Here is a 19,193-nt window from a genome sequence, read left to right as displayed (position 1 = left end):
ACGCCATCCACACTTCAAACTCCCTGGATCAGCCGGGGCTGGACCCCGGCAGTCTACCATACTTAATATCCCCCAGTGATCCATAAGCACCTAAGTCCACACTCCCCAGGTGGCCTCTGCACCCTGAGTACTAACCCACCCACCCTTCCAGTCCATCTCAAAAGCTAATCCTCCTGGGAAGCTGTCAGGACATCACCAGCTGGCACTGTCCTCTCTACCCCTGAATCCCATGAGGGATTCTCCTATATGTCACACAGGAGATATAGACACTACATAACTCACACACTTACAGACACTAGTTCCAACTCCAACAGAGACCAAGCCTTGTACAGAGTCAGCAAATCATGGGTAAGGGAAGGAATAGATTACAGGGTTCTTCAAATCCATGCAACCTGCATTGCTACAGCTTTACATAGACTGAGCTAACACAGCAACAAGCAAAAAGTTGTATGCATATATTGTACATCTTGTCTAGACAGAATCAAATACCAATTTCAGCTTAAATGTGTTGCTAAGACAAAAACTCAATATTCAGTGTGTGCATGTGTTCAGTTCAGTCACTCAGTCGTGTCCGACTCTTTGTGACCCCATGGACTACAGCACGCCAGGCTTCCCTGTCCATCACCAGTTCCTGGAGCACGCTCAAACTCATGTCCATCGAGTCAGTGATACCAGACACCATCAGTGTGTACATAGTAGGACAGAAATTCCCAACACTGCTCCACAAATAATAGGTTTGAGTGACGAAAGATGTCACAATCTTCTAGGGGTTAAATGAGATTCCAACACATAACCAGCTTGTAAAGGTGTCAGAAGTGCTGGCTGGATTTTTTTCTAGGACTCAGGCTGGTTAAAAAAAAAAAAAAAAAAAAAAAAAAAGGCCGAAAATAAAATACAGATGATGTGCAGACCCAGAACAGATCGTGTGGGAAAATACCAAAGTCATAACTTCAGCCAAAAAGATTGACTTCCCAGTGGCTGGTGGGGGGAAACCTAAGCAGTTTTGTGAATAATATAACTTCAGAGACACATTTTACTGGATATGAAAGTAACTGGAGACTTATAGTGCTTTCAAGATATTTATAATCCTATTGGAGTCATTCAAAGATAAGATCTTCAGTCTATTTTCCTTATTAAGATAAAATAGAGGGGTTTCTGGGGCCTATAAAGTCACAGTAAATCATTCATATTTTGTACATGGAAAAAATGACATTGAAAAGCACATGAAAACAAGAAGACACAACACTATGAAGACCATGTGTAGTTCTGCCCATGGGGATGGACCACCGTACCCCATCCAAGATGGGCAGGGGTAGTGGGTTTCCTTCCTGGGGCTGCCAGACATGACCTGAGCAGAAATGCTGGATGATGAACCACTTAGTCTACTGAGCCCCAGGCTTCAGGAGGCTGTGGGGCAGCAGGGCTCAATGCCACACTGTGTTTTAAACTCTGCATGCCCACCACACCTTCAGCCCATCTGTGGTCAAATCTTGCCCAGTTCTGACCACCTGGTCAGTAAACTCAGTTGACCTTTTCTTTCACTCCTGCAGCCCTTTTCACCTTCTAGTTGGGCATCATCACATCTAAGTGAGAGGCAGGGAAAGGAAGAAAATGATTTTCTGATAATTGCTGCTACCTGTTAGAGAACAGGACAGGAGGTTGAATCCAGCCAATGGCTGCTCAGTGAGGCGGGTCTTACAGCAAACACCGAGTATTTTTAAAATGCTCTCAGAATCCAAAACTAAGTCCAGGCTAGTCATCTCCTCAGATTTCGTTCTCTCTTAACATTCCTTATCATAGTGAATCCAGGTGATTTTACAGCCTGAAAAACCAAAGCAGCCTGACATCCACCTCTCCCCTCCCCGCCCCTAATACCCAACTCAAAATGTGCCCCTGAGTGGCTCTCAAATATGGCCAAGTCTCTCTATTTCACCCTAAACCAAACCACATCATCTCATCCCTGGACCATGTACTGCACACACTGCTGACACACTCATCTCCCTGACTCTGCTCTGAGTCCCTAACACATCTCATTGCCCTGTTCTCCAGGCTGCAGCCAGGCTGAGTTTTGAGATTATAAAAACCTTAATGTTTCCTGTAGTATCTTGTATGGGCCCCTCCTCAGGCCTCTAGCTCTCTACTCTGCAGCCTCAGACATTTCTGGTTACTCAAATGCACAGATCCCCCTTCTCATCCACAAAAGGCCTTTGAAACATGACCATCCCCAGGGAAATGTGAAGCATCAGCCTCCCATCTCCCACACCCCCACACATGGAATTCTCCAGATAACTTGCTTAGCCTTCCCTGCTCAAACTTCTCAACACAACCTCCAAAACTATACCAGTGACTGACAAAGCACCTCATGGCCCCTTAGACTTTTCCTTCCAAGGACTATTGACACAGAAATGCACATCAGGTATCACTGTTTGATACTTTATTAACCTCCCACTTGATGAAACATAAATTGCAAGTAGGAAGGACTTCTCTGCAGTTGCTTACCTGCCACTGTATATACTCATCTGTACCATACTCACTGCTGCACCAGAGTTGTTATTCTGTGGAATGATTGGATGAATAAATTCAAATTTGACCCGCAAAAGTCAAGCATAAATCAAGACAGCTTTTTCCTCTCAACTGATTTTAGTTTTAAAAAGGTCCTGTTATCTTTTGCATTTGCTAAGGTACATTTTAGATTTCTTTCTACAACTAGGGTGATGTTTCCCAAATGTGATTTATTTTCAGGGTTACAGGGACACTTACTAAAGACATAGGTAAGTTGGACCCCAGCAAAGGAATAGTGAATCAGAAACTCCAAGATGTGATGATTTAGTTTTAATAAGCACACCAGGTGATTCTCATGAACTAGAGACCTACATTCTTTATAGGGTTGTAAAACTAAATGGGTTGAAGAAGTTTCTATTAATAGGATCTAAAAAAAAAAAAAAAACAAAAACAAAAAAAAAACTTCCAAGATTATTTCAACACACCATGGAGCAGTTTCCAATGCAAACAATCTCACCGCTCTTATTCTCAGCTATTTGCCCTGCCTTTACTGCAAACTACCATCAACAGATCTCTAAATTCCAAGACCACCTTCCAGCGACAAAGAGAAAATTTAGGTGTTTTTCCCAAGTCAAAGGTGTGTCCTTCATCAGGACACAAAGTAGCCTGACAAAGTCAGCACAAGGAAAATTCAAAGTTCTCCCCAGATCATAATTTTAATGTTACTGCACACACCTACACAGGAAGAAGTCTCAGGCCTTAGACATTGAGTTCATTTTAGTAGAAAAGAAGTAAAAAATCCACCCAAGTATTTGAGCACAATTCTCTGAAAACCTTCTACAGGACCCCTTTCCCACTACACTCTCTGGTGCATCACATCATCCATCAGAGAATCAGAGTTATCACTGTCTACACTTCAACCATGCTTAACGGTTAGGTATTTGCAGGTTCCCAGACATGATGGAGCTGGAAGGTTCCTTCAGTTGCACATGTTCTGATCATCTGCTATTTCTGAGCACTACAAAAATGAACAAGGCACTGTCTGTAAGAAGTCTGGATTTCTGGGAAGGAAAGAAATCCATAAACACATGGCTTAGTGAGCACAACGTCATATCTGGGAGCTCAAAGGAAGATATGGGGATTCAAGAGGATGTGATGGTTAATTTTATTAACCAGACACTTGGCAGGCCAGCCCCCAGACACTTGCTCAAACACATATTACAGTGAAAGCATTTTTAGATGACATTGACATTTAAATCAGTAGAGTCTGAGTAAACCAGATTATTCTCCATAATGTGGGTGGGCCTCATCCAATTAGTCAAAGGTCTTAAGAGAAACTAGACTGACCAACTCCAAAGAGGAGGGAATTCTGTCTCAAGAGCACCTTCGGACTAGAGATGAATTTTAGCATAAAGCCTCATGGTATAAATCTTCTTTTATGATGGCCATCAAGACAGACTATTTTTGTTAAACAAATAAGAGTGTTTATAGTTTACTACAAGGCCCAGGAGCCAGGCCAGCAGGAGCTGCATGAACACCTGGCTGTGCAGGGTACAGCTAGCTGCTCTCTTTAGAGAGCAGGTCCACCAAGTCCAGTTGGGCTGGGTTCAGATACACAGATGGATGCACAGAACAAGCAGAAGATTCAGACCTATCCCCACTCTGGATAAGATTCAGTTCCCCTGATTTGACACTCCCATCAAGACCCAATGTTCCAGGGATGCCTATCTCCAATCTGCTCCCTCCTCTGTATTTCTCCAGCTTCTAGTGCAGACTGACCCACCTTGGGCCTTTGTAGGGGCCCAGTCGTGTCCTGTAACTGTTGTCTCAGTCAATCCAGCATTTACTTGATACCCATGATGTGTCCAGCATGGACCAGGCACAACACTAAAGAACCACTAGAGACAGTCTACTGTCAAGGGCTCAGAACACTCCCAGGGAGTCAGCATCACCCCACCTGACAAGACGCTGCTGTGCACATAGATGGAAACCCCAGATCAATGTCAACAAAAGTGCTGGGAGAGGGTCATGGGGCTGCTGGAGGCTCAGAAGCATTTACTTATATCAACGACAGAAGAGAAATCAATCCAAGAGGCTGAACAGAGTGAGCCAAGACCTCAAAGTAGGGATGCATATGGCAGGTCACAGGCAAGCCCCTTTCCTCCTCCCCACCCCAGTCCCCATGTGCTGAGAAACAGACAGAGAGGCCAGTGGAGCACAGAGTTTAAAACTTGATTCTTCAAATAACAGGGACTTCAAAGGTCTTCAGAGTAAGAAAAGATGATAAAAAAACATACTTAATGAGATATTCCACATGACAGAAGGTACATAGACAGCAATGTAACAGTAGTTAAGAAATCAGGCTTTGGTCAGAATCCTACTTCTGTCATTTGCAAGCTATGTGAGGATGGGTGAGCTATTTCAACTGATACAGGAGCCTGTTTCCTTATCTGTAAAGCGGCGACACTAATGTTTACCACTCAATTGCTTTCCAGATTAAATGAGATGGCATGATGCATAAAGAGTTCAAGAGGGCCCAGACCACAAGTAGATCACTGGTAGCCACGATCAAAGACAGCAGCTGTGGCAGCAGTAATAACAAAACCACAATAGCACAACACACATATGAAGCTTCCATTTGGATAGGTTAATGCGTCACTAAGAATGTCACTACAGTCCAGGGATTTTCCTAAATGTCTTATTTGAAGATGTGAAAGCCATGAAAAAGGAATTTTTTAACAAGTTGCATGGACCAAGCCTTATAAGTGTTGCTAGACGCCCCCATCAGAAAGAATGACAAACTCAGGGGACCAGAACTGACCCCATATGACTGATGTGTTTTATGCGAAATGGTTTTTTATAGCATAGAAACTTCATCACAGAAAAGATTGGCTTTTTTGACAAGGCCCCAAAATAAAATATAATCACATGGAGAACTATCTAACTTCACTAGAGATCTATTACTAGTTGCCCATCACTGTGGAGAAGTAGAAACAAGTCAGATTTTTCAAAAGCCTAGACACTCAAGCTCATGCCCAGGCTGACTCACAAAACCAGTTTATTTTAATTTTAGATTTATTCACAAACACATGAATAACTGATCACCTACTGTGTGCCAGACCCTTGTCTTGGTGATATAAATTATTTGTCCCAGGCAATTTAGGGACAGCAGGGAAAAAAAAAACATAGTGGATATGGTGGGAATCACAAATTTGAAGGGAAGAGTCCAGCTAGAGACAGAATTAAGCAGTGAAAAGAGGCAGAGAGGAAAAGGCAGATCCAAAAGCCAAGCTCAGAAATTAACAAGCAAACCACCTATGCAGGAAAGAACCCGTTTCCAACAGAGAACTAAGTAAATCTTCCTGCCCAAGGAACAAGGAGCTCTTAGCAAGTTTTTTCCTTCCCAGCCCAGAGAGGAATCCTGTTCACTCCAGGACTGTGCACACTCACTATCTAGTCATTTAAGTTAGCACAGGAGAGGCAACCTGTTAGTTTCTCTTGTTTTTAGATATATTAATCACCCTGATGTCATCACTTGTATGTAGAGAGTCCTGTGTTGTTGCTACTGCTGCCAATAAATGAGCAGGGAACTTATGATATTTATAATATACTCTATCAAAGAAGAGAGGGGAGTACATAAGAGAGTTTGGAATGACTACCAGCTTTGGCACAGAGCTAAACCTCACCTAAATGGCACACAGTCACACCAAATAAAAGAAGGCATTTTATGTAAAATACACCTACAACTTAAAAAAGTTATTTGTTCCCAAACCTTGATTCTTCGGATACTGATGATGGCCTCTGACACCTTCTCGATGGCCATGGGGAAGTAGAGGGTGCTCGTAAACCGCAGAGCCTCATACAGCATCACCACCACAAACACTTGGCTGGCTGTAATCACCTTTTCGAGAACCACATTGGTGATGAAGGTGACAAAAATCATGATTTTGGTTACAGCAAAAAATGATGCCAGATTCATTCCTCTAAGGTAGGAACTTTGCAGACTCTTGGAAATTTCCTTCCTGGAAAAGAGAGTAGAAAATAGATTTTAAAACAATCATCGACATCCAAGGCATGAATTCAAGTGCCCTGTGTGAGTGGCCCCTTTTGAGGGAGTGGGCACAGCTAAACTATCCCTCACATCATGGAGACACTACACAGTGCACACGCGGAGGTCTGCCCCCAAACCAGGACCACACTCTGCAGCACGACTTCACTCTTCCAACTAAAAGAAGACTTAGAGTCACACTTTTTAAAACATTTTGGACCAATAAGACTGGGTTTGAACATTCTTTCAACAAGCATTCAAAACCACAAGTCCTGGGCCAGGCTCCTCACAGATGACAAAAAGACACAGCCCATCACCTCCAGGAGCTCATGAACTTGTGGAGGAACAGAATAAGACACCCCAAGACTGTGACACACAAAGACATTAGACAGAGGCAGCCACACAGCCCCCACAGGAGCTCAGAGCAGAGTTGTGTAACACGGAGCAGTGGAGTGAGAACAAGTTGCATCAATGTGGATCTTGAGAAGATAAGCTGAAGTCAGGGTTGGCAGAGGCCAGAGAATAACGAAGATGAGAGTGTATTCCCATCAGAGGGAGAGCCCCCGCAAAGGTGCAAAGAAGTGACAGGGAGATACCAGAGAATTCTAAGTACCGTGTGCTGGAGTAAAACACTCATCAGATATTTAAATGAAAGATGTAGAAAAATATCGTAGATAAGAAAATGTAGAAAAGTATTCTACAAAGAAAACAACATAGTGTTTTCATGGTTCTGTTTGGAATAAATAATAATGATTCATAAAGTTTTGCCTGATACAGTTGCATCCAATCTCTATAATCTCGCCATTTGTGCTACAGCAAACTATAGTTTTAGTTTGAATGTCATCATCTCAAATACGAGCATCTTCTGTAGAGATGGAAATGGCAACCCACTCCAGTATTCTTGCCTGGAAAATCCCATGGACAGAGGAGCCTGGCAGGCTATACTGCATGGGGTCATAAAGAGACGGACATGATTTAGAGACTAAATAATGACAACAAGCCCATCCTGTACCCTGAATTGACAATAGGCAAAAGCCACCTGCTTGAAGAGAAGAGACAGAAAACCAGGTTCTGCCCAGGATCCTGAAGTTGTACAAAGCAGAGGACGTTAGCTGGGGCATAGAGAGGAAACTGCCTCACACACAAGCTCCAATATAGGACAGATGTCAGGGAGGGACAGAAAATACACCTGCTATCATCATCAGAAAATGCTTTGGACTTTTCACCTAAAGACTGATTTCCAGCAATTACATACTCTTCTATCTGAAACATTTAACCACCATGTCTATGTTCATGTTTCTATATTGGATATGAAAATAAAACTTACCTTGTGGAGTTCTTTTGTAATTTATTTCCATATGTGAAAGACCTTTACAGACAGTGAAAAAGCTAAGGAGTATCATTAGGTAAAAATAAACATAAAAGACAGGAAAAAAATACTAACACCTTGAAATTACTGCTTTTGGGGGGGTTGTGGTACTAAGAAATACTTGGAAATTCATTTCTGTATAAGAAACATAAGCAAAGGAGAAAAAGAAAGATATAAGCATCTGAATGCAGAGTTCCAAAGAATAGCAAGGAGAGATAAGAAAGCCTTCCTTAGTGATCAATGCAAAGAAATAGAGGAAAACAACAGAATGGGAAAGACTAGAGATCTCTTCAAGAAAATTAGAGATACCGAGGGAATATTTCATGCAAAGATGGGCTCAATAAAGGACAGAAATGGTATGGACATAACAGAAACAGAAGATATTAAGAAGAGGTAGCAAGAATACACAGAAGAACTGTACAAAAAACATCTTCATGAACAAGATAATCACGATGGTGTGATCGCTGACCTAGAGCCAGACATCCTGGAATGTGAAGTCAAGTGGGCCTTAGGAAGCATCACTACAAACAAAGCTAGTGGAGGTGAAGGAATTCCAGCTGAGCTATCTCAAATCCTAAAAGATGATGCTGTGAAAGTGCTGCACTCAATATGCCAGCAAATTTGGAAAATGCAGCAGTGGCCACAGGACTGGAAAAAGTCAGTTTTCATTCCAATCCCAAAGAAAGACAATGCCAAAGAATGCTCAAACTACTGCACATTTGCACTTATCTCACACGCTAGTAAAGTAATGCTCAAAATTCTCCAAGCCAGACTTCAGGAATACGTGAACCATGAACTTCCAGATGTTCAAGCTGGTTTTAGAAAAGGCAGAGGAACCAGAGATCAAATTCCCAACATCTGCTGGATCATTGAAAAAGCAAGAGAGTTCCAGAAAAACATCTATTTCTGCTTATTGTCTATGCAAAAGCCTTTGACTGTGTGGATCACAATAAACTGTGGAAAATTCTGAAAGCGATGGGAATACCAGACCACCTGATCTGCCTCTTGAGAAACCTGTATGCAGGTCAGGAAGCAACAGTTAGAACTGGACATGGAACAACAGACTGGTTCCAAATGGGAAAATGAGTAGGTCAAGGCTGTATATTGTCACTCTGCTTATTTAACTTATATGCAGAGTACATCATGAGAAACGCTGGGTTGGAAGAAGCACAAGCTGGAATCAAAATTGCCGGGAGAAATATCAATAATCTCAGATATGCAGATGACACCACCCTTATGGCAGAAAGTGAAGAGGAGCTAAAGAGCCTCTTGATGAAAGTGAAAGAGGAGAGTGAAAAGGTTGGCTTTAAGCTTAACATTCAGAAAATTAAGATCTGGTCCCATCACTTCATGGGAAATAGATGGGGAAACAGTGGAAACAGTGTCAGACTTTTTTTTGGGGGGGCTGCAAAATCACTGCAGATGGTGACTGCAGCCATTAAATTAAAAGATGCTTACTCCTTGCAAGGAAAGTTATGACCAGTTTAGATAGCATATTTAAAAGCAGAGACATTACTTTGCCAACAAAGGTCCATCTAGTCAAGGCTATGATTTTTCCTGTGGTCATGTATGTATGTGAGAGTTGGACTGTGGAGAAGGCTGAGCACCGAAGAATTGATGTTTTTCAACTGTGGTGTTGGAGAAGATTCTTGAGAGACCCTTGGACTGCAAGGAGATCCAACCAGTCCATTCTAAAGGAGATCAGTCCTGGGTGTTCATTGGAAGGACTGATGCTAAAGCTGAAACTCCAGTACTTTGGCTACCTCATGGGAAGAGTTGACTCACTGGAAAAGACTCTGATGCTGGGAGGGATTGGGGACAGGAGGAGAAGGGGATTACAGAGGATGAGATGGCTGGATGGCATCACCAACTCTATGGACATGAGTTTGGGTAAACTCCTGGAGTTGGTGATGGACAGGGAAGCCTGGTGTGCTGCAATTCATGAGGTCACAAAGAGTCAGACACGACTGAGTGACTGAACTGTACTGAAGAAGGTTTATATAAATTTTTCCTTTAAGAAGACAGTAAGTGGAAGAGCAGGTTAAAATGATGTCTCTCCATTCTACTTAAACTTTCTGCTACATGTTGGGGGTGGAGTGCATAGTATTTAAGTTCATCATAATGTGAAAAACTTGGTAAGACTTCAAAATTAATTCAGAAAGTCAATTGTAGTAATGTAGGTGAACCTAGAACCTGTTATACAGAGGGAGGTAAGTCAGAAAGAGAAAAGCAAATATTAATGCATATATATGGAATCTAGAAAAATAGAACTGATGAACCTATTCACAGAGAATAAATGGAGGCACAGATGCAGAGAACAATCTCAGAGACACAAAGTGGGAGGGAGAAGGTAGGACAAATTGAGAAAGTATTATTGATATGTATATGCTGTCATGTGTAAAATAGATAACTAGCAGGAAGCTTCTATATAACACAGGGAGTCTAGCCTAGTGCTTTGTGATAACCTAGAGAGGTAGAATAGAGGTGGAAAGCAGAGATTCAAGAAGGTGGGTATAGATATACATATAATTATGACTGATTCACTTTGATGTATAGCAGAGACCACCGCAACACTGTAAAGTAATTATCCTACAAAAATAATAAGTAAATTCAGTTAAAAATATGGAGGAGAGTACAAAAGTATGGTGTGACATATATGAAAACTTACCTTCTCAATCTGGTAATAAGGTCTATAAGTGACTTTTCCCAAGCATACAGTTTTACTGATTTGATGCCACTTATAAATTCACTCATGGTCCTGATTCTGTTGTCTGTGAGAGTTGCAGTCTTACTCCTAAGGGGACAGACATGAGAGATGAGCCATAGTGATCACATACTAACTTTCTGTGGCAGCAGCAGCAGGGGGCACAGAGAGGGACCAGAGATCAAATGATTCTCTACAGCTCTTCTGTGCTGACATCACAGGAAGGTACTACTCAAAGTACAAATGGAGAAAAAGACTTGTAGGAAGTCAACAACTCAGCCTAATTCCAAGACTAACTCAGAGAACTTGCAGTAACAGCCAAGGAAGACCTGAAGTGAGTCAGATACAAACCATCTGCCCAAGAAGATGGTGGTTGAACAGGAAAGGCAGAAAGGAATCTAACAGGAAAACAGTTTCTGTGCTGTAATAAAATAGGAGTAAAATTCTGGGGAACAGAAAAGATGAGGCTGCTAATAACATTAGGAAAGGAGAACAAGAAAAACTTCAGAGACCTTGTACCACTGGAACAAGGCCTCAAAGGATAAGGAACATCTTTCCACAGCAAAGAGAGGAAAGGGAATTTCAAGTAAAGAAAAATACCTCACATAAAGGTACACACAGACACAAAAGAACTCACCTAGCTTCAAACAACACACCTTCACCACCTGACAATCTGGACAATGACCCACTTCCAACCCTCTGGAACCTGCCTCAGCTCTTACTCATCACCATTAGGCCCTTCATCACCAGTTACTTTTCTATCACATATGCTGCTGAGACTGTGAGACTTTATGAAAGTGAAAGTGAAGTCGCTCAGTCATGTCCAACTCTTTGCCACCCCATGGACTGTAGCCTATCACACTCCTCTGTCCATGGGATTTTTGAGGCAAGAGTATTGGAGTGGGTTGCTATTTCCTTCTTCAGAGGATCTTCCGACCCAGGGATTGAAGCCGGGTCTCCCGCATTGTAGGCAGATGCTTTACCATCTAAGCCACCAGAGAAGTCATAATAAAGACATAATTTGGCAAAATTCAACATTGATTTAAGACAAAAACCCTCCAAAAAGCAGGAATAGAAGAAACATACCTCAACATAATAAAAGCTATACATGGCAAACCCTCAGCAAACATTATCCTCAATGGTGAAAAATTGAAAGCATTTCCCCTAAAGTCAGGAAAAAGACAAGGGTGCCCACTCTCACCACTACTATTCAACATAGTTTTGGAAGTTTTGGCCACAACAATCAGAGCAGAAAAAGAAATAAAAGGAATTCAGATTGGAAAAGAAGAAGTAAAATTCTCACTGTTTGCAGATGACATGATCCTCTACATAGAAAACTCTAAAGACTCCACCAGAAAATTACTAGAGCTAATCAATGAATATAGTAAAGTCAAAGGATATAAAATTGACACACAAATCCCTTGCATTCCTATATACTAACAATGAGAAAACAGAAATTAAGGAAACAATTCCATTCACCATTGCAATGAAAAGAATAAAATACTTAGGAATATATATACCTAAAGAAACAAAAGACCTATATATAGAAAACTATAAAACACTGGTGAAAGAAATCAAAGAGGACACAAATAGACGGAGAAATATACTGTGTTCATGAATCAGAAAAATAAATATATTTAAAATGAGTATACTACCCAACACAATCTAGATTCAATGCAATCCCTATCAAGCTACCAATGGTATTTTTCAGAGAACTAGAACTAATAATTTCACAATTTGTATGGAAATACAAAAAACCTTGAATAGCCAAAGCAGTCTTGAGAAAGAATAGAACTGGAGGAATCAACCTGCCTGACTTCTGTCTCTACTACAAAGCCACAGTCATCAAGACAATATGGTACTGGTACAAAGACAGAAATATAAATTAATGGAACAAAATAGAAAGCCCAGAGATAAACCCATGCACCTATGGACACCTTATCTTTGACAAAGGAGGCAAGAATATACAATGGATTAAAGACAATCTCTTTAACAAGTGGTGCTGGGAAAACTGGCCAACCACTTGTAAAAGAATGAAACTAGAACGCTTTCTAACACCATACACAAAAATAAACTCAAAATGGATTAAAGATCTAAATGTAAGACCAGAAACTATAAAACTCCTAGAGGAAAACATAGGCAAAACACTTCCTGACATAAATCACAGCAGGATCCTCTATGACCCATTTCCCAGAATATTGGAAATAAAAGCAAAAATAAACAAATGGGACCTAACTAAACTTAAAAGCTTCTGCACAACAAAGGAAACCATAAGCAAGGTTAAAAGACAGCCTTCAGAATGGGAGAAAATAATAGCAAATGAAGCAATTAAAGAATTAATCTCAAAAATATACAAGCAACTCCTGCAGCTCAATTCCAGAAAAATAGAAGACCCAATCAAAAAGTGGGCCAAAGAACTAAACAGACATTTCTCCAAAGAAGACATACAGATGGCTAACACATGAAAAGATGCTCAACATCACTCATTATCAGAGAAATGCAAATCAAAACCACAATCAGGTACGATTTCACACCAGTAAGAAGGGCTACGATCCAAAAGTCTACAAGCAATAAATGCTGGAGAGGGTGTGGAGAAAAGGGAACCCTCTTACACTGTTGGTGGGAATGCAAACTAGTACAGTCACTGTGGAGAACGGTGTGGAGATTCCTTTAAAACCTGGAAATAGAACTGCCATATGACCCAGAAATCCCACTGCTGGGCATACACCCTGAGGAAACCAGAATTGAAAGAGACACGTGTACCCCAATGTTCATCACAGCACTGTTTATAATAGCCTGGACATGGAACCAAACTAGATGTCCATCAGCAGATGAATGGATAAGAAAGCTGTGGTACAGATACACAATGGGATATTACTCAGCCATTAAAAAGAATACATTTGAATCAGTTCTAATAAAGTGGATGAAACTGGAGCCTATTATACAGAATGAAGTAAGCCAGAAAGAAAAACACCAATACAGTATACTAACGCATATATATGGAATTTAGAAAGAACGTAATGATAACCCTGTATGCGAGACAGCAAAAGAGACACTGATGTATAGAACAGTCTTTTAGACTCTGTGGGAGAGGGCGAGGGTGGGATTATATGGGAGAATGGCATTGAAACATGTAAATTATCATGTGTGAAACAAATCGCCAGTCCAGGTTCAATGCATGATACAGGGTGCTCGGGGCTGGTGCACTGGGATGACCCTGAGGGATGGGATGGCGAAGGAGGTGGGAGGGGGGTTCATGATGGGGAACTCATGTACACCCATGGTGGATTCAAGTAAATGTATGGCAAAACCAATACAATATTGTAATGTAAAATAAATTAATTAATTAAAGAAAAATAAAGACATAATAATCAAGACCAGCGACGGTCCCAAGATGGCAGAGGAATAGGATGGGGAGACCACTTTCCCCTGACAAATTCATCAAAAGATCATTTGCATGCCGAGCAACTTCCACAAAACAACTTCTAAATGCTAGTGGAGGACACCAGGCAGCCAGAAAGGCAGCCTATTCTCTTTGAAAAGAGGTAGGACAAAATATAAAAGCCAAAAAGAGAGACAAAAAGAGTTAGGGACAGAGACCTGTCCTGGGGAGGGAGTTGTGCAGGAGGAGAAGTTTCCACACAGTAGGAAATCCTCTCACAGGTAGGTCTGTGGGGAGTTTTGGAATCTCAGAGGGCAACATAACCGGGAGGAAACACACACACACACACACACACACACACACACACACACACACAATATGCACCTAACCGCATCTGCCAGTGGAGAAGTAGCCCAGACACTCGCATCCACTACCAACAAGTGTGGACTGGACAGGGAGGCACAGGCTGCATAATCAGTGCTTAGGATAAGGACTGGGCCTCAATGCCCTGAGGACAATCTGAGGGAGTTAATATGAGATAGAAACCCAAACTGTGGGATTGCCAGAGAGAACAAAAAAAAAAGAGAGAACTTTCCCTTAGAAGGCTCTAACACACAGCCTGGCCTACGCACAGAACAAAGGATTGAGCTAACACCAAAGAAGACCTAACCAGCCCCCTAGCCCTCCCCACCTCCCCAGAGGCAGAGAGGCAGGTGTGCGACAACCAGAGCTGCAGGGCAAGGGTCTGCTGCAATATCCGCCCCAGGGACTGGCATCCTCCACCAAACTGTGAGCAGGCTCCCAGTTGCTAATCACGTCCTCCTGGGATCCTGGACAGTTGACACCTGCCAGGAGTGTCGCAGCCTGAGATCAGCTCCCCAGATGAGACACACCTCTCACATGGCACACCTGAGATGGTGCTCTTGTGGTGCACCTGGGACACCAACTGGCCAGGACCAGAGAGGTGATTAAGACACACAGCCCACCTGGGACAGTGCACTCACCAAGCACCTGGTCACCTGAGCTGCTTGGACCTGGGAAGGGCACAAAATGCACACCCAACCAACTCTGTGCCCTTGTGGAGTACCCAAGAACCTGAGCAGCTTAGACCTGGGAAGTGCCCAAAAAGGAAGGCCCACTTTCGACAGTACCCCTGCAGAGCACCCTGGAGCCTGAGCAGTGTAGACCCAGGAAGCACATGCCACCTTGAGCTTTGACAAACCCAGTGTGGTCCTTACACTGTGAACATTCTCCACACGTGCCAGAGAAATCTGTTTGCATTGTCCCTCCCTCTCCACAACACAACTGAACAAGTGAGCCTAAATAAGTGACCACCTTTTCCCTCTTGTGTCAGGATGGAAATTAGACACTGAAGAGACTTGCAAACAGAGGAAGCCAAAATAAGCAAAGAAAAGGGAAAATCTCTGAAATTGACAGGTGCAACAGATTAAAACCCTGTAGTTAACATTGACTAAGCATTGGAGGGAGCCGATAGACCTTGAGAAGAAGTACAAGCTGGAACAAGGAACTATCTGAAATGGAACTGACCCCACACTGCCCACAACAGCTTCAGAGAAATTACTATATATATTTTTACTATTATCACTTTTTAATTTTTTAATTTAAGTTCCTTATTACTCCATTTTCATTTTTATAACCTATTATCTTGCAAAACAGACCCCATTTTTAAAGCAACTTCACATATATATTTTTCATAATTTTGTGATTGATTTTGTTTTATAATTTTAATATTGTATTTCTGAGAGTCTAACCTCTACTCTAGATTTTTAATCTTTGCTTTTTGGTATTTGTTTTCAATTTTGTACCTTTAGGAATATAATCTTCAGTATCCATTTTCACTTAAGTGTGTGAAATTGCTGGCTGGCTTTATTGCTGTCTCCCTCTTTGACTCTAGTTTTTCTCCCCCAGGTCACCTATATCTCCTCCTTCCCCTTTCTCTTCTCTACTTTGTGAATGCCTCTGGGTGTTCTGGGCTGTGGAGAACACTTAGGGAATTGATTACTGGCTAGATTGCTCTTTCCCTTTTTGAGTCCCTCTTTTGCTCCTGGTCACCTCTATCTCCCTTCTCTCTCTTCTCCATGTAAGTCTGTGAACCTCTCTGGGTGCCCCTCACTGTGGAGAATTGTTTCACCATTAACCTAGATGTTTTATCATCTGTGTTATATGGATGGAAAAGTCTTGAGGCTACTGTAAGAATAAGACTGAAAGCCAGAGGGAGAAGGTTTAACTCCAAAACTTGAGAACATCAGGGAACTCCTGATTCCATGGAATATTAATAGACAAGAGCTCACTCAAAAGGATACATTCCTACACTGAAACCAGCTCCACCCAAGAGTTAACAAGTTCCAGAGCAAGCTATACCATGCTAATTCTCCAGCATAGCAGGAACACAGCCCTGAGCATTAAAAGACAGGCTTATCAAAGCCATGCCAAACCCATAGACACACTAAAACTCGCTACCGGGCACTTCAGAGAAAAGAGATCAATTTCCACCACCAGAACACAGACACAAGCTCCCCTAACCAGGAAACCTTGACAAACCACTAGTCCAACCCCACCCACAGGAAGAAGGTTCCACAATACAGAGGAACCATGAACTGCCAGCAAACAGAAAGGGCACCCCAAACACAGCAATCTAGACAAAATGAAGAGGCAGAGACATATTCAGCAGGTAAAGCAATGTGATAAATGCCCACAAAATCAAACCAAACAGGAGGATATAGGGAGTCTACCTGAAAAAGAATTCAGAATAATGATAGTCAAGATGATCCAAAATCTTGAAAACAAAATGGAGTTACAGATAAATAGACTAGAGACAAGGATTGAGAAGATGAGCAAATGTATAACAAGGACCTAGAAGAAATAAAGAAGAGTCAATCAATAATGAATAATGCAATAACTGAGATCAAAAGGCCTCTGGAGGAGACGAACAGTACAATAATTGAGGCAGAAGATAGGATAAGTGAGATGGAAGATAGAATGGTGAAAATAAATGAAGCAGAGAGGAAAAAATAAAAAAGAATTAAAAGAACTGAGGACAACTTCAGAAACCTCTGGGACAATGTAAAATGTCCCAACATTCAAATCATAGGAATCCCAGAAGAAGATGAAAAGAAAGAGCATGAGAAAATTTGAGGAGATAATAGTTGAAAACTTCCCTAAAGTGGGGAAGGAAATAGCCACCAAAGTCCAAGAAACCCAGAGACTGCCAAACAGGATAAATCCAAAGTGAAACACCCCAAGACACATATTAATCAAACTAACAAAGATCAAACACAAAGAGAAAATATTTAAAGCAGCAAGGGAAAAGCAACAAATAACCCACAAGGAGATCCCCATAAGGATAACAGCTGACCTTTCAATAGAAACTCTTCAGGCCAGAAAGGAATGGCAGGACATACTTAAAGTGATGAAAGAGAAAAAAACCTACAACCCAGATTACTGTACCCAGCAAGCATCTTATTCAAATATGAAGGAGAAATCAAAAGCTTTACAGACAAGCCAAAGCTGAGAGAATTCAGCACCACCAAACCAGATCTTCAACAAACGCTAAAGGATCTTCTCTAGACAGGAAACACAGAAAAGGTTTATAAACTCAAACCCAAAACAACAAAAAAAATGGCAACAGGTTCATAATTATCAATTACCTTAAATGTAAATGGGTTGAATGCCCCAATCAAAAGACAAAGACTGGCTAAAAGAATTAAAAACAAACCCCTATATATGCTGTCTACAAGAGACCCACCTCAAACCAAGGGACACATACAGACTGAAAGTGAAGGGCTGGAAAAGGTATTTCATGCAAATGGAGACCAAAAGAAAGGAGAAGTAGCAATACTCATATTAGATAAAATAGACTTTGAAAGAAAGGCTGTGAAAAGAGACAAAGAAGAACACTATGTAACGGTCAAAAGAACAATCCAAGAAGAAGATATAACAATTATAAATATATATGCACCCAACAAGGGCTTCCCTCATAGCTCAGTTTCTTCCTGCAATGGAGGAGACCCTGATTTGATTCCTGAGTCAGGAAGATCCTCTAGAGAAGGGACAGGCTACCCACTCCAGTATTCTTGGCCTTTCCTTGCGGTTCAGCTGGTGAAGAATCTGAGTGCAATATGGGAGACCCCGGTTCGATTCCTTGGATGGGAAAATCCCCTGGAGAAGGGAAAGGTTACCCACTCCTGTATTCTGGCCTGGAGAATTCCATGGACTATAAAGTCTATGGGGTTCTAAAGAGTCAGACACCTCTGAGTGACTTTCACTTTCACTTTCATATACCCAACATTGGAGCACCTCAATACATAAGGCAAATGCTAATAAGTTTGAAAGGGGAAATTAACAGTAATACAATAATAGTGGGAAAATTTAGTACCCCACTCACACCTATGGATAGCTCAACCAAACAGAAAATTAGCAAGGAAACGCAAACTTTAAATGATACAATGAACCAGTTAGACCTAATTGATATCTATAGGACATTTCAACCAAAACAATGAATTTCACCATTTTCTCAAGGGCACATGGAACATTCACCAGGATAGACCACATCCTGGGCCATAAATCTAGCCTTAGTAAATTAAAAAAAAAAATTTAAATCATGTCAAGCATCTTTTTGGATCACAACATGGTAAGATTAGACGTCAACTAGAGAAAAAAAAAAAAAAACTATTAAAAATACAAACATATGGAGGCTAAACAACACGCTTCTGAATAACCAGAAAATCATGTAAGAAATCAAAAAGGAAATCAAAATATGCATAGAAACAAATGAAAATGAAAACCCAACAACCCAAAACCTATGGGATTCAGTAAAAAGCAGTGCTAAGACGAAGGTTCATAGTAATACATGCTTACCTCAAGAAACAAGAGAAAAATCAAATACATAACCTGTCTTTACACCTAAACCAACTAGGAAAAAGAAACAAATGAAGAACCCCAGAGTTAGTTGAAGGAAAGAAATCATAAAAATTAGAGCAGAAATTAATGAAAAAGAAACAAAGGAGACTATAGCAAAAATCAACAAAACTAAAAGCTGGTTCCTTGAGAAGGTAAATAAAATAGGCAAATCATTAGCCAGACTCATCAAGGACAAAAATGGAGAAGAATCAAATCAACAAAATTAGAAATGAAAATGGAGAAATCACAACAGACAACACAGAAATTC

General features: G+C 41.2%; 1 protein-coding gene across 1 annotated transcript in view; it reads right to left on the bottom strand.

Annotated features, from left to right (window-relative positions):
- The window catches only part of LOC129624246 (ATP-binding cassette sub-family C member 4-like), a 203,767-nt gene that overhangs the window by 162,417 nt on the left and 22,157 nt on the right, over positions 1–19,193 (bottom strand). Inside the window, 2 exon segments of the mRNA XM_055541907.1 lie at positions 6,275–6,524; positions 10,588–10,713. Of these exon segments, the coding sequence (XP_055397882.1) occupies positions 6,275–6,524; positions 10,588–10,713 (376 nt within the window).

Source organism: Bubalus kerabau, chromosome 12 (assembly GCF_029407905.1).
Source record: "Bubalus kerabau isolate K-KA32 ecotype Philippines breed swamp buffalo chromosome 12, PCC_UOA_SB_1v2, whole genome shotgun sequence".
Taxonomy (NCBI): domain Eukaryota; kingdom Metazoa; phylum Chordata; class Mammalia; order Artiodactyla; family Bovidae; genus Bubalus; species Bubalus kerabau.
The sequence above is the reverse complement of the archived record's forward strand: the minus strand, read 5'-3'. Positions and strand labels throughout refer to the sequence as shown.